We start from the raw sequence: 13,716 nt of genomic DNA on the forward strand, positions 1-13,716 counted from the left end.
TATTAGTTAGGTGAGGGTGACAAAGCCTAGACGACATTTTGACAAGGGAATCGGTGCATCTTGACACATCAAGAAGGACGATAGCAGGTTGGACCCAAAGCATCTACGAGGAGCACTGAAGTGTCTGACGCGCTGCAGTGTCAATTTTATCACTTGCGAAGACCGAAGACAAATTGTCATACACAGGGCGGACGCCTACTTCTACTTGTATCCGTTTACGCGTACTAAACCAATTATTTTGGTGCCCCAGGCCTATATAAGGGGGACTGTGGGCGTTTTGAGACACGCAAAAACAAGCTCACTAGTAACTCCCACTTCACCCATCCCAAGCAACACAAAGAAGTGGTTCATCCAGTTTAGAGGAGGAGAAATAGGAGTGCTCGGGAACATAGGCTAGTACCCCGACCACCGCGGCACACATACCCCGAGCACCACTCTTGTAGTACAACTACACGTGTAATCCCTCATTTTCATATCAATGAAGAATAGACGTAGGGTTTTATGCTATCATTGGCGACCTGAACCCGTATGAAAATCCTTGTGTCTTGTGTGATTTTTTTCGCAAGGATTCAGAGTGTTTTAGGGTATCCTTAATCCTGATGTCTTGAGTTGACACTGTAATAATGACAAAATACAAGTGTGCTCCATGAGATGGAGCATATCCAAATCGGAAAGGGAAAAAGGTGGGAGGGAAGGGAAATCAACGCCGCCCTCTCTTCTTCTACCACTTGGCAAACACGGAGCGCGACGGAGATCGTCCTCGACGTGTGACGTTGTAGCACTTGTCGCTCGCGGAAGACACTGGTGACCCCACAAGTGGTATCTTTTTTTTTCGAGAAAAGACTACCGCTTATCTTTAAATTAATGAAGCCCTTATATCAACCAAGAACAATACAACGCACACAACAAAGAAAAGAAAACCCACGACATGATACAAGGTGTGGGGGACCAGTCACACACCCTAGAAAACTACAAGCCAACATTGAATGGAAGAGGAGAACCGCTTGGGGTCTTCTGAGTTCAGCTTCGTGATCAAGCAACCGGAGCCGAGAACGAAGCCACCACTTGAAGGGGACATGCCGACATGGGGCCATGCCATCGCCAACATCTAAACGCCATCTAGCTCCATCGCCTGGAGGAGCCCCTTGCTTCCACTCTCTCCAGCAAAAGGGCACCGCAACCGGGCGATGGCTGCGCTCACCTCCCTCGAGCTTGAATGAGAATTGTCGCCGAGGTCCAGCAATGCGGGCTCCGAGCACCACCCCATAGTCGAAACATGCATGCCTAAAGAGCGCCACCGTCTAGGCGACGGGACTGTCAACACGAAGAGAGAAAGTTGTCGTCCATCCCCACACCACGACCACCAACAGAAAGGGTCTTGCTCAAAAGACGGAGCCTTCATGAAGGGAACAGAGCAAAAGTGTCAACACCGCCCAATCCGACAAAGGACCATGGGTTTTCACCCCAAGCACAGGGGAGGGGCAACCTATAATGACGCCTCCAGAGAGGGGAACGACGCCATAAGGCATCGCCGTCACCAGCACCAATGTAATCAGGCTGAGCTTTCGCTAGGTATTGGCCACCATCCACCCAACAACCACAAACCACACCTCAAGCGCACCCCATTGGGGACGGCGAAGAGATGAGCACACGAGTAGTGAGGAGGACCACGACAAGAACCAAGAAGGATGATACCTTGTCCGAAGTCGGCCCTGCATGCCGCCCACGTGGGCTGCCTCACCGTCCACACGGCCAAGATAGCACACCAGCACCAACCCGACGTCACCCGTCGCGAAAGCACCGCCAAGCCCACCATCCGGAGCCCCGCTCTGGCATCCAGGAGGCCAACCTTGCCCGCCTATATCAGAGAGACGAGCCGTCGATGCGTTGCCAGCCACCCTCGCTGTCGCACTAACGCTCTTCCACAGCGTATAGTCCCACCATTGCCAACCACCACCAGCACGAAGACGAAATCCATACAACTCAGATCCACATGACCCCAAAGTTCATGTACCAGACCGAGAGGAGGGGGCAGCCACGGCCAAGGATCCACGGATCAGGCCGCGAGGGGCGCCACCCAAAGCCGTGGGCTGGTCCATGGCACGCAGCCGAGAACTGACCCCCTGGTCAGATCCACATGCGCGGCGGCGGCCGACGGAGCAAGCGCGGGGACCGCCAGCCCGCTGCTCTACGATGGCCGGCGACCAGCCACGCCGCCGGGGACGACGCCCACGAGGTAGGCCAGACCTTACCACTCGGAGAAGAGGCGCGTAGAACTTGGCCGGAAGACGACCTCCTGCCAGGGAGGAAGCATCGGGAGAGGAGCTGGAAGGGGAGGGAAGGAGGCGGAGAGGCCTCGCCGCCGCCGCAAGCCAGCCGGCGGTTGCGAGGGGGGGGCGCTTGGAGGGTGGCGGTGGGAAGGGGAAAACCTAGTCGCCCCCGAGTCCTCGCAGGAGGACGACGCAGGAGGGGGAGGGGGTCTCTCCTTCGCAAGAGGTATCTCTTAACTGGTGATTTCAACATAGCTATCCTTTTCTAACATTTGAGCTATCTTTTTTTGGTTATGAGATGCATCGGCTAATTTTCAAGAAAAGGAAAAACATTGGCACCTCGTTTTCTACCCGCGCGTGCCCACTGCGTTCAACCACAACAGTCAGGATGCATGGTTGATTTCCACTTCTCTTGTCTGCCGTCGCTTTCCGGTTATAGATGACTTAAATTACTTATTGACCGCTACTAATAACTTCTCTATTTTATTTATTTTGCATATTAGCTTTGTTTCGAGTCAAGATTTTAAACTTTGACCAAATTTATATAAAATTTTATTAACATCCACAATATGTGTTCATTTTATATATATTTGTTATTGTGAAAGTTTAGATTAATTTTGATAATTATTTATAAAATTTGACTTAGGTCACAATTGGAGTAAATAAAAACGAAGGTAGCACAGATTAATTAGATTATCCCCAGAAACCTGTCCCGTTGTGCCCTGTGCGAACTCATCTAGGGTTCCTTGCCTCTCGTCGGTGCCGCCACGAGTCCGCCTTGTTTTATATGATCTTTGGACCATGGAGACGCGATGGATCCCGACCCTTACCGGCGGAGGGTTTCGTTTTTAGATACTTTTCTGAGTTTTGTTAGGGTTCGTGCCATGCTCTGGAAGATGAGCGGCGGCGACTTCTTAAAGATGGAATGTGTACTCGACTTCGACGAGGGAGGGGCGATGATGGTGACGGCCTTAGCTCGCTTCAGTGTTGTAGCCGCCGCTAGGTGGTCTACAGACCTGGTTGTAAAATTTACTTCTAGAGTTCTTTGTACTATCTTAACAGTTGATGAAAAGATTGGAAGTTTTTTTTGAAAGAATTAAATTATCTCTGAAAAAAGATTAATTAGATTTCTCAATCCTTCTGCCTAATTCCTCAAAAAAAAATCCTTCAGCCTAATTAGACGGTTCTTTGACTTTTCAACCCATGCGCGGGGCCATGCCGACCACACCTCTAGCCAGATCGCTTTTTCTTGACCGTGTGAAAGAGCAACGTGACGTGAGGTGCTGTGGTGCCAAAAGATGACAATGACGGCGCTGGAAGTTTCGTACTTGTGCAGTGTGCACCCAACAGTTGCCTCGCTAATGGTTTCTTCGATCTAAAGAACATTGAACAACGTTTTCCCCGCAAAAAAAAGAACATTGAACAACGTTTGGGCTGATATCTATATCTATATATGAATATAAAGACGCAGTACTAATTTTCATCAGATGATAATTAACAAAGTCTCATCAAATTCTTACACCGTTTAATTAATTAAAATATCACACAAATATTCACGTAAATTAAATGTTTTATGAGTTATACGAGATTTAGTTAATTTTCATCTAGATGAGAACTAGTCACACTCGTATGAAGAGACTTAAAACGGACAAATCCAGCTAATCTCGGTTATTAAATCGGGTCAATCTAACGACTTAAATTGCTTCAATGGTAAGCGCTCAATATATTTAGCATGCAATTAATTACATATCAAATATTTGATGCCATTGCTAATCACATAATTAACACGCAAATAATATCCTACTACAATGATATCTATTTGTAATTAATATGAGCTAAATTAATATTTGTCTAATACTATGTTTTTAAGGCTGTAAAGCGTCATAAGGCGGAGGAGGGCCGCTCTGACGCCTAAGCGCCAAGGCGAGGCGGTAAGGCGAGGCAAGGCGACGCCTTAAACATTGCAGGAAAAGAGTCATCAATAGGTCTGCACATATTAATACTAGAAAAAGAGCAATGGCTGAGAGATGGGCCACTACTTATGCACCTCCCAGTGGCCCAAAAGCCCATCTAGTGGCCATATACACCCCCGTGACCTAATTCCACTATCTCCTTCCCTTCTTTCCCACCACAGCCGCCACGAAGCCATACCCTTCTGGTCCTTCCTGCCTCCTCTTCATGGCCCCACCCTTCTCCCTCACAGCAGCAAGCCCCAAGAGCCCCCAGTCCTCCCTCCTCTTCATGGTGCCGGGAGACAGCGGGACCGTCATCTCCAAGCCCCAGGAGCAGCCAGAACTAGCGCAGCCACAGCCGTACACTTCATGTCTGTCTAAGGCGGGGTAGACGCCTTGCCATCCTGGGGCGCCTTGACGCTTAGGCGACGACTAGGCGACGCTTAGGCGACGCCTTAAAAACATAGGTCTAATATCGAGGTGCATTGCATTCGTACACATTTACTAGTTCAGAGAAATGTGTATTTTCAAGTATTGCTTCTCAATGAAACAATAATCATCGTCAAAGGGAAGAAATAGTCTCGTTTATAAGAAAACAAACAAAAGTTCATAGTACATGACTTATCACTAAACTAAAACATGGTAAGGGCCTCTTTTTGTGAATTGCAGAATTTGTAAAGCGTAAGAATAGAAAAAACAGAGGAATAGAGTGGCATGCCATTTTCAATATTGCAGGATTAGTATAAGTGTTTCAATGTGCGCATGAAAAATATAGGATTCTTCAAATGAGACTGGAGTGGAAAAAATTCACGCTGGAAACAATCCTAAGGATTAGAATATGTTGACAACACACAAGCTGGCTTAGCTAAACTGTACCTAGAACACCACCAAACTGGCAAACAGGCTACCTCAAACAGTAGGCGATCAACCATATTAAAAAGTACATATACGACATTCTTAAAGGGTTCTTTTTTCCTTTTAAGACGAAAGGGACAACCTTTTTGCAAGTTGCTTTCAAATAAATTTGACTTTAAAAAAGGCGCCTTCTTCCTTTTGCTAGTTGTCCCCTTCCTCCCACCACCCTCTAACGCCGCTTGTCGTCGTGCAATCCTCGCTGCCCTGCCTACTCCAAGCCACTACATATGTCCGTACATCGTTGTATGTGACCACTCCTCAAACCACGCTATCTTTTTAAGCTTTTATGAGCATTTCTTTCAGAACCACACTTGAACCAGTCAACCTTGAAACCCTCCTTCCCTCTACCAATGACGTCGTTGCTGTGTTGTCCCTGGCGTGGTTTTGTCGTCGCTTAGCGCACCGCCCCCGCCTCCACCTCGAGGTTGTGCTCTTCGAAAATATATTGACACAAGTTGCAAATTCAGGCAGCTTAGGGCATCTCCAACAGCAACCCGTAACTTCCTCCCGCATCTGTCCACGGACAGGGTTGTCAGTCCGCGGACACGGATACGGAAGGCCACCATCCAACGTTGTCCGCATACATTTAAACCCGTATTTTAATTAATCAGACAAAAATCATGCAAACCTGACGATATTCATCAAAGTTCAGATAGGACATAACATGCAACTTAAATCTAGTACAACGATGTCTCTAATTCAACTAGATTAACTGGTTCTCCAACAAGTTTTTCATCAACGGATCATATCGTCCCGCACATAATCCTCCTTTAGTTTCATCCAACAATCTGTGTACGTAAATCACCATCCCTCTGTCCTGTGATACATCACGACTGTGTGTGCGGGCTACATATGTGTAGACCAACATTGAGTGAATGAATTATTTAAACAAGTTGAGCAAGATGAAGCAAAACTTATCATCTCCTCCTCTGCCGCGTGCAATGGCCACCTTGCCTCCAGCTGACGAACTACTTGACAAAACTTGGTGACATTGGTCTGGATAACATACTAGTGATACAGTAACGATCTCACATTGTGTTGTTAAATGATGTACATGTCGTAAGGCGCATTGTGCTTTCGTGCGTGAAACGATTCATGTACTTGCTACCAAAATGTCCCCCCTCTCCTGCCTACGAAATCCGTGAATACGGCCAACCACGCATCACACTACAACTCATCCTTCATGGGTGAATAGCTCGTCATTATTCATACTCTAAAAACGACATACCGTTCAAAAATAAGCTCAATGGCCTTTAACCGAACACTTGTTGAGCGTGGTGTCTGTCATGGCGGGCGTGGACAGGGGGCGGAGTGTACCTGGATACAAACGGCTCTAGGGTGGACAGCGCCGTCATAAAGACGAGCGGACACGTAGATGCTGGTTGCGGACTTCCCGCGATGCCTATGTGGCGGGCGAAGATGTACATTGACGGTGGCGGAGGTGAACGGTGCAGATGCAAAGTAAGGAGAGAAGGGACGTAGTCAAAGAAAATGGGATCGGAAGGGGGATTGGGTGGGCCGTGGTGTCGGAGTCCTATGTAACTGCTGTCCGGACTCCTGCAACCCTCCTCCGTCTTCAATTTATGGGAAAAAACACGTTCGAATTATCCTACAGACTGATACGGGCTTAAATTGGATTGCTTCCACGATCCAGATCTATGCGGGCGAGTGTTGGAGATACCCTTACCAATAGCAGACGCGGCCTCTTAGACACGTACTAGTGGGGCAAAAGAGAAATAGACTGTTCCCGAAGGGGCACGAATGCAACTTGCGTCCAAATTAAATCCTTGGATTTGATGACTTGCGTCACTCACTGCTCCGTTTTTGCGCCTTCAATTTTCTATTCGTTTCGTTTGTGGGAGGAGACTTTTGCGCCTTCATCCATTTTATCCGTTCTCCCGTTTTCTTCTTTCTCCTCTTCTGCCCGACCTAAACGATTGATCAATTCCCTCTGAGAAAGAAAGCAATTGCCTAATTTTCCCGTCTGCTGAGGAAATCCGTGCTGTCCTGAGGAAATCCGGGTTGGGGATTTGCCAAATTTCTTGATTTCAGCCCTATTGTTGGGGCTGCCGAGGCCGGATTATGAGATGGGCTTCTTGTCGTGCCTATTCCGGTGCCCCGAGGAGGAGGAGCGGGTGGTGAAGGAGCAGCACGATGACGACGAGGACTCCGGCGGAATCGACCATGGAGTCGCCTCAGGTGATGATGCCTCCTGCCCTAGTAATCCCTCCGTGCTTTACCTACTAACCAGGCTAGAAATGTTCGTTTCTTGGTGTTGGTCGGTCTGTATCTTGTTCTCGCGGAAGGAAAAATAATCGACTCTCTTCAGCTCATGGTCCCAACAAGTTCTCTGTTGGGGATGGTTCCCAGCTGGAGGGTATTTTTGTGACGATGTGTTATACTCAGCCATCAGAAATTTCCAGTGGCTAGTCCACCTTTACTTTCTTGTGGTGTTGCAGTTCCTCTAGGCTCTAGCAGCAGTTACGTAGAATTTTTGTTTGTGAGAGAAAGAAGTTTGTTCATGAGTAGCTGCACAGCTTTATCAAGGAAACAGAAATTGAAACACGATTAGTAAAGTGGAAACCAAAATTATGAACAAGATGAACAGTAGATGATCGAAGACCATGACAAGAAAATTGAAAAGGCACAATGAAATACTTCCCGCAAAAAAAAACTTGTGTGCTATTCTTGTTTTTCTGTTTGTCCCAGCGTCCTTTCTTTTTCAGGAGCATTAGTTTATTTAAATGTGGATGTGTATTTGTTTCTTTTGAATTGCTCATTAATAGTGGATTTCTTCAGAGTCATCAGAAAGTGCCCCACTGAAGACTGAATCCGCACATATGGAAGGAATCCAGAGAAATGGCACACATAATGAGGCGACGATCTTCACTTTGCGTGAGCTTGTTGATGCTACCAAAAACTTCAGCAAGGATTTTCAGTTGGGGCGAGGAGGATTTGGTTGTGTGTATAAAGCATATCTGAATGATGGTCAGGTTTGTATTTGGTAGTTATAAAGCATACTTCTCACCAACAGTAATATAATTCTCATTGAATATCAGTTATTGGAGATGTGGAAACTATAATAATCTTGCTCATATTTTCGTATTGTATGATAATATTGTTTCAGCATTTGCTGTATGGCAGGTTGTTGCAGTCAAACAACTTGATCTAAATGGGCTTCAGGGGAACCGAGAATTCCTTGTGGAGGTTCTCATGCTCAACCTCTTGCATCACCCTAACCTTGTCAATTTGATAGGGTACTGTGTTGACGGTGATCAACGCTTGCTTGTTTATGAATATATGCCATTGGGATCACTAGAAGACCATCTACACGGTTAGTTTATGTTGGAAAATGTGCGGACTTATACTATTATCAGGATACAATCATCAGAATTCAGAAAACGTTTGTTAATTTCTAGTAATGAGAGCATATATGTAGATTGTAGGATCTTTATTTTTTTCAATGTCGGCACATTTTAGTTTGTGATACTTAGCATATCTGGGTGCTTTGAACATGGTGAAAAGTTGTTCTAACTTGTGAGAAATGCTATTAGCTAACTATCAGTTCTTGTCAGTTGATTTAATTAAGTATTTATTTCTTTACGTTTGTGGGGGGGGAGGGTATTTTTGGCATCATATTCTTTGTTCAGTAGGTCCCAATTAAATCTGATCTAGGTTGTTCCTGTTTCCATTGCTTGCTATATTTGACCAAAAGCTTAAGCTAGAATGGGATGCTCTGATGACCTATCAAATAATGAGCCTAGCTATCTAATAATCTAGTGATGGGATTACCCTAAACAAGAATCCATCGAGGGGGTAATATTTCAGTGATGGATTGGTCACCCTTGAGAAAACTCAGATTTTAATCATAATCACTTTGTTGAATAGATAATTTTTCTTAAACAGTGGATCTTTTATCTAACTTCGTGTTCCTTTCTAGTATTATTATATCACATGCGTCAGTAAGAAGTGAAGAACTAACATGCTCCTTGACATGTCACTGACCTTGAAACCTTAAGATATTTTCTGTGATAATTTACCATTTTATTACTTTCATTTATTAGAGTTACACATGAATGTGCTCTGTACTGTTATGCTGTTGTTTACTGGATACCCCCATTAATAAATTACTGTGATGCTTTAAACAGACCTTCCACCCAATAAAGAACCTCTAGATTGGACAACACGGATGAAGATAGCTGCTGGCGCAGCTGCTGGTTTGGAATACCTACATGATAAGGCAAATCCACCAGTTATTTACCGAGATATTAAGCCATCAAACATTCTTCTTTCTGAAGGGTATCATGCGAAGTTGTCCGACTTTGGACTTGCTAAACTTGGTCCTGTGGGTGATAAGACTCATGTGACAACCCGTGTCATGGGGACTTATGGCTATTGTGCTCCTGAGTACGCCGCGACTGGACAGCTAACGGTTAAGTCTGACATCTATAGTTTTGGTGTGGTGTTCCTCGAGCTAATTACAGGACGAAGGGCACTCGATAGCAATCGGCCTCGTGAGGAACAGGACTTGGTCTCATGGGTAGGTTTTGACAATCTCACGGTGCAGCTAACTGGTCCAATAATCATGATTTTATAATAAAAAAAACAAAAATGGATACATGTCTAGAGACGTATGAAAAGGCTATATAAAGCTTAATAGGCATGCATTGTTATTTCACTCTGATTACGTTCCTTATAATAACAGTGCATGCGTTTGATACTGGAAAAAAAAACGGTTATGTGGAATGTGGCGGTTGAACTGATGAATATAATAACAGTGCATTCGTTTGATACTGGAAAACTGTACAACTTTTTATGGGTATGGAGTGTGGTCTTTTCCGGGAACTAGTATTAGTCTGTTGCTAACTATCTGCCTAGTTGTATACATCTTTTTTTTTTGAAGGACCAGCGAAGGCTGGTGTTTCATTGAACATAAGCAGGGAGCAGATGACAAAGCGATAAAGGTGGAGATCCGAAGATCAAGGAGACTAAGTAAGAAGAAGGTCAGAGAAAAACAAAAAGTGCCAGCAGGCACAGGCCGCTAGCCTACTCTCCCGGCGGGTCCCCGAAGGGGCTCTGAATTGACTTGATGCCGGCTTGTTGCCAGAGGCTTAGCCCTCTCCTGATCTCGTTGAGGATGTCTTCCACCTTGGCCTCTTTTGCCCAAAAAATACAGCGATTCCTCTCTTGCCAGATCTGCCATAGGGCAAGCAATGCAAGAGACTTGATCGCTTTCCTGTGAGATGGCGGCGTTGCATCTGACATAGCTCTGAACTTGTCCAGCGAGGTTATGTTGCCGATCCAGGATTCCTGGCCTAGTGCGCGGCAGCACTTCCATGTAGCAATGGCATTCCAGGTTGCCGTCGCGAGGGGGCAAAGCTAGAACAAGTGCTCGGAGCTTTCCAGGTTGCGGAGGCATAACGGACAGAAGTAGCTGTTCGGCCATCCTCGCCGCTGCAACCTATCATTGCACCAGAGCCGGTTCTGGTGGAGCAGCCAGGCGAAGATCTTCAGCTTTGCAGGCGCTCGGGTGGTCCAGATCAGCTCGCGGAACTGAGTCTGCACAGAACCCTGGAACTGGGCGCGGTAGGCTGAATGTGCAGTGTATTGTCCGGATGCTTCAATCTTCCAAGCGATCTGGTCTTGGCTGGCTTCCTGAAGGTGGTACGATTGCAGCCGACGGTGCAAATTGAGCACCTCTTGTGCTATAGAACCAGTGTCGCCGTGCGCCAGGTCAGAAACCCAGCGGTCTTCGAGTAGGGCCTGCGCCACCGATCTGTTCTTTCTTCTGGAGTGTTTGAAGAGGTTGGGGTGGAGGAGCTTCAGCGGAGACGCATCGATCCAAGCCGAGTGCCAGAAGCTAGCCATCTTGCCATTGCCAATGGGCACACTAAAAAGGGCGTGATCGGAGGCATCGCATGGCAGCTCTGTTCCTGCCCATGGGCGCTCTGGGCTTTTCCAGGCGTGCCAGAGCCAGCGAAGGCGGAGAGCACAGCTGAACTTGTACAGGTCGAGGATGCCAAGGCCACCGTGCTCGATCGGGGAGCAGACCCGCGCCCAATCCACTTTGCAACTGCCGCCGACGAGCTCTTGATCGTGGCCCCAAAGGAAGCGACGTCTGCATTTGTCTATTTCTTTCAGCAGCTTCACTGGGATTTTGAGGGCTGTGAGGGCAAACGTTGGCATGGCGGTGAGGACGCATCTGACGAGGACCCTGCGCCCGGCCATGGAGAGCATTTTCCCTTTCCAGCCCGCTAATCTAGCCCGCATTCTATCCAAGATGAACTGAAGATGTACTAGCCTAAGCCGGCCAGTTGTGAGTGGAAGCCCCAGGTATCTGATCGGGAATTGCGCAATCGGTCCCCCAAAAGATTGAAGCACCGTGCTGAGGTCGATGTCGTGGCAGCAAGTCGGAGTTGCCGTGGACTTGGCGTTGTTTATCTTCAGGCCCGTAGCGTCGCCGAAGCTCTCAAGCATATCCATGAGGTAGTCGATCTCTTCTCTACTGGGGTTTGCAAAGATGATGGCGTCGTTCGCATATAAGCTAACCCTAAACTTGATCTCCCTGCCTGGCATCAGCGTAATGTGGAGCTCTTCTTCAGCTGCTTTAAGAAGGCGATGGATGGGATCGATCGCAAGGATGAACAGAAGCGGTGACAGGGGGTCGCCCTGCCGTAGGCCACGCCGATGCATGATGGTTTGGCCGGGGACGCCATTGAGGAAGGCCGACGATGAGGTGGCGAGCAGCATGGTGATCCAGTCCCGCCATCTCGCACTAAAACCTAGGTTCACCAAGAGCTCGAGCAGATATTCCCACGAAACATTATCGAAGGCCCTGGAGATGTCTAACTTAAGAAGAACAGCCGACGTCTTTTTCCGGTGCAGAGCTTTAACACAATTTTGGACGTAGACGAAACTGTCATGTAGGCATCTTGTTTTCAGAAAAGCTGTCTGGGCCGGCGATATGATGCGTTGGACGATCGGGGCGAGCCTGATCGAGAGCACTTTGGAGACTAGCTTGGCGATGGAGTGTATCAGGCTAATCGGCCGGTAATCGTTGATGCCGTTCGCGCCGTCTTTCTTGGGGATTAGGGCTACGATTGCTGAATTTAGCAACCCAAAATTGCTACTCGCCAGGTTGTAGAATTGGTTGAAGGCCTGCATGACATCTTCTTTGATTATCTGCCAGAACGATCGGAAGAATGTGCCGTTGAAGCCGTCCGGCCCGGGGGACTTCTCTGCCGGAGATGCCTGAATCGCCGCCCACACCTCTTCTTCAGAAAAAGGGTTATCCAGCCCACCACCTTGGATTGTGGGCATGTGAAGTTGTCCCCAGTTTATCGTAGACGATCGCTGCTGTGTAGCCCCAAGGATGCTGTCAAAATGGTTGTGAATTGCTGCTTCCTTGTCGCTGTGTGCCGTAGCTACTGTATCGTAGACCTTCAGAGAGTGTATGAAGTTGTTTCTCTTCCGCGAGCAGATTTTTGCCATGAAGAACTTTGTTGGGGCGTCGCCGGAGCGCAGCCAGGTGAGCCTGGAGGCCTGCCTCTTCCTGCATCTCTCGATCGCTGCCAGCCCCAGCAATCTGAGCTTGAGGCTCCTGCGCAGGTCGCGTTCGGCCGGCGAAAGTTGGCGCCGTTCCTGGCCCTCGTCGAGGCGCAAGATGACCTCGCAGGCCATATGGAATTGCGGCCTTGCATCACCGAAGAGGCCCTGGCTCCAAATGCGTAGGTCTTTGGCCGTACGGGCAAGCTTGACGTGGAGGCGGGTGAATGCGCAGGAGGCAGCCACCGGCCGTGCCCAGGCCGCGGTCACCGTGTCCGCAAAGCACGGGAAGCGCGGCCAGAAGGACTCGAACTTGAAGCACCTGCGCCGGCGGGGCCCCGCCGCATCGGACAGCACCAGCGGGCAATGGTCGGAGCAGGCAGTGGAGGCGGCCATGAGCATGGTCAGGGGAAAAAGGGTTTCCCATGGCACGTTGCAGAAGAATTTATCGATGCCCACTAGGATTGGGTTGTCGCGCTCGTTGCTCCAGATGTACTTGCGGTTGCTGCATTTGAGCTGACGAAGACCCGCTCTATCAATAGCCGTCCTGAAACGGTCCATTAGCCTCCTATTGAGGTTGAGGTTGTTCTTCTCCCTTGCCTCGTAGATTTGGTTGAAATCACTGCAAATAATCCAAGGTTCAGACATGGGCGGGGCCGTGCTCGAGATCTCAGCGAGAAAAGCCTCTTTGCTCGCGTCGTCGTTCGGTCCGTAGACCGTGGTTAGCCAGAAGGATGTGTGGCATCTAGCTACGGTGACCCTGATCGTGACTGCAAATTGGCCGACAGCGTGGGTGACGACATCTACGAGTTCTTTGTTCCACAGGATGGCAATGCCCGCGGGTGCCGATTGCAGGCATGACGGCGCAGCCCTGCAGCGTTTGGCCACCAATTTCGCGGACGAGGGCTGGCGACCAAACGTCTATCTTGGTCTCTTGCATGGACAGAATGGCAGCCCGGTGGGCAGCAACTACTTATCTAACCGCTTCTCTCTTCGCCGGCGAGTTCAGTCCACATACGTTCCAGCTCATGATC

The 13,716-nt window shown here is 48.2% G+C and overlaps 1 protein-coding gene and 1 long non-coding RNA gene across 6 annotated transcripts in view; one reads left to right on the forward strand and one right to left on the reverse strand.

Moving 5' to 3' along the window:
* Nucleotides 1–850: 850 nt before the first annotated feature.
* LOC123061013 (uncharacterized) lies at nucleotides 851–1,951 on the reverse strand. Its single transcript, XR_006428429.1, has 2 exons — nucleotides 1,696–1,951; nucleotides 851–1,396 (listed from the first exon to the last, which is right to left on the reverse strand). It is a non-coding gene; the product is annotated as an uncharacterized lncRNA (long non-coding RNA).
* The window catches only part of LOC123061011 (probable serine/threonine-protein kinase PBL7), a 16,249-nt gene continuing 4,429 nt past the window's right edge, over nucleotides 1,897–13,716 (forward strand). The window contains exons 1-4 of one of the 5 annotated variants that reach the window (XM_044483901.1): nucleotides 1,897–2,665; nucleotides 7,946–8,130; nucleotides 8,282–8,471; nucleotides 9,286–9,677. In XM_044483901.1, coding sequence (XP_044339836.1) covers nucleotides 2,569–2,665; nucleotides 7,946–8,130; nucleotides 8,282–8,471; nucleotides 9,286–9,677 — 864 coding nt within the window. In that variant the 5' untranslated portion in view covers nucleotides 1,897–2,568. Of the gene's footprint in view, nucleotides 7,337–7,936; nucleotides 8,131–8,281; nucleotides 8,472–9,285; nucleotides 9,678–13,716 lie in introns of all 5 variants that reach the window. The other 4 variants (XM_044483900.1, XM_044483902.1, XM_044483899.1 and 1 more) reach the window with 4 other exon arrangements.

Source organism: Triticum aestivum, chromosome 3A, assembly GCF_018294505.1.
Source record: "Triticum aestivum cultivar Chinese Spring chromosome 3A, IWGSC CS RefSeq v2.1, whole genome shotgun sequence".
NCBI lineage: Eukaryota > Viridiplantae > Streptophyta > Magnoliopsida > Poales > Poaceae > Triticum > Triticum aestivum.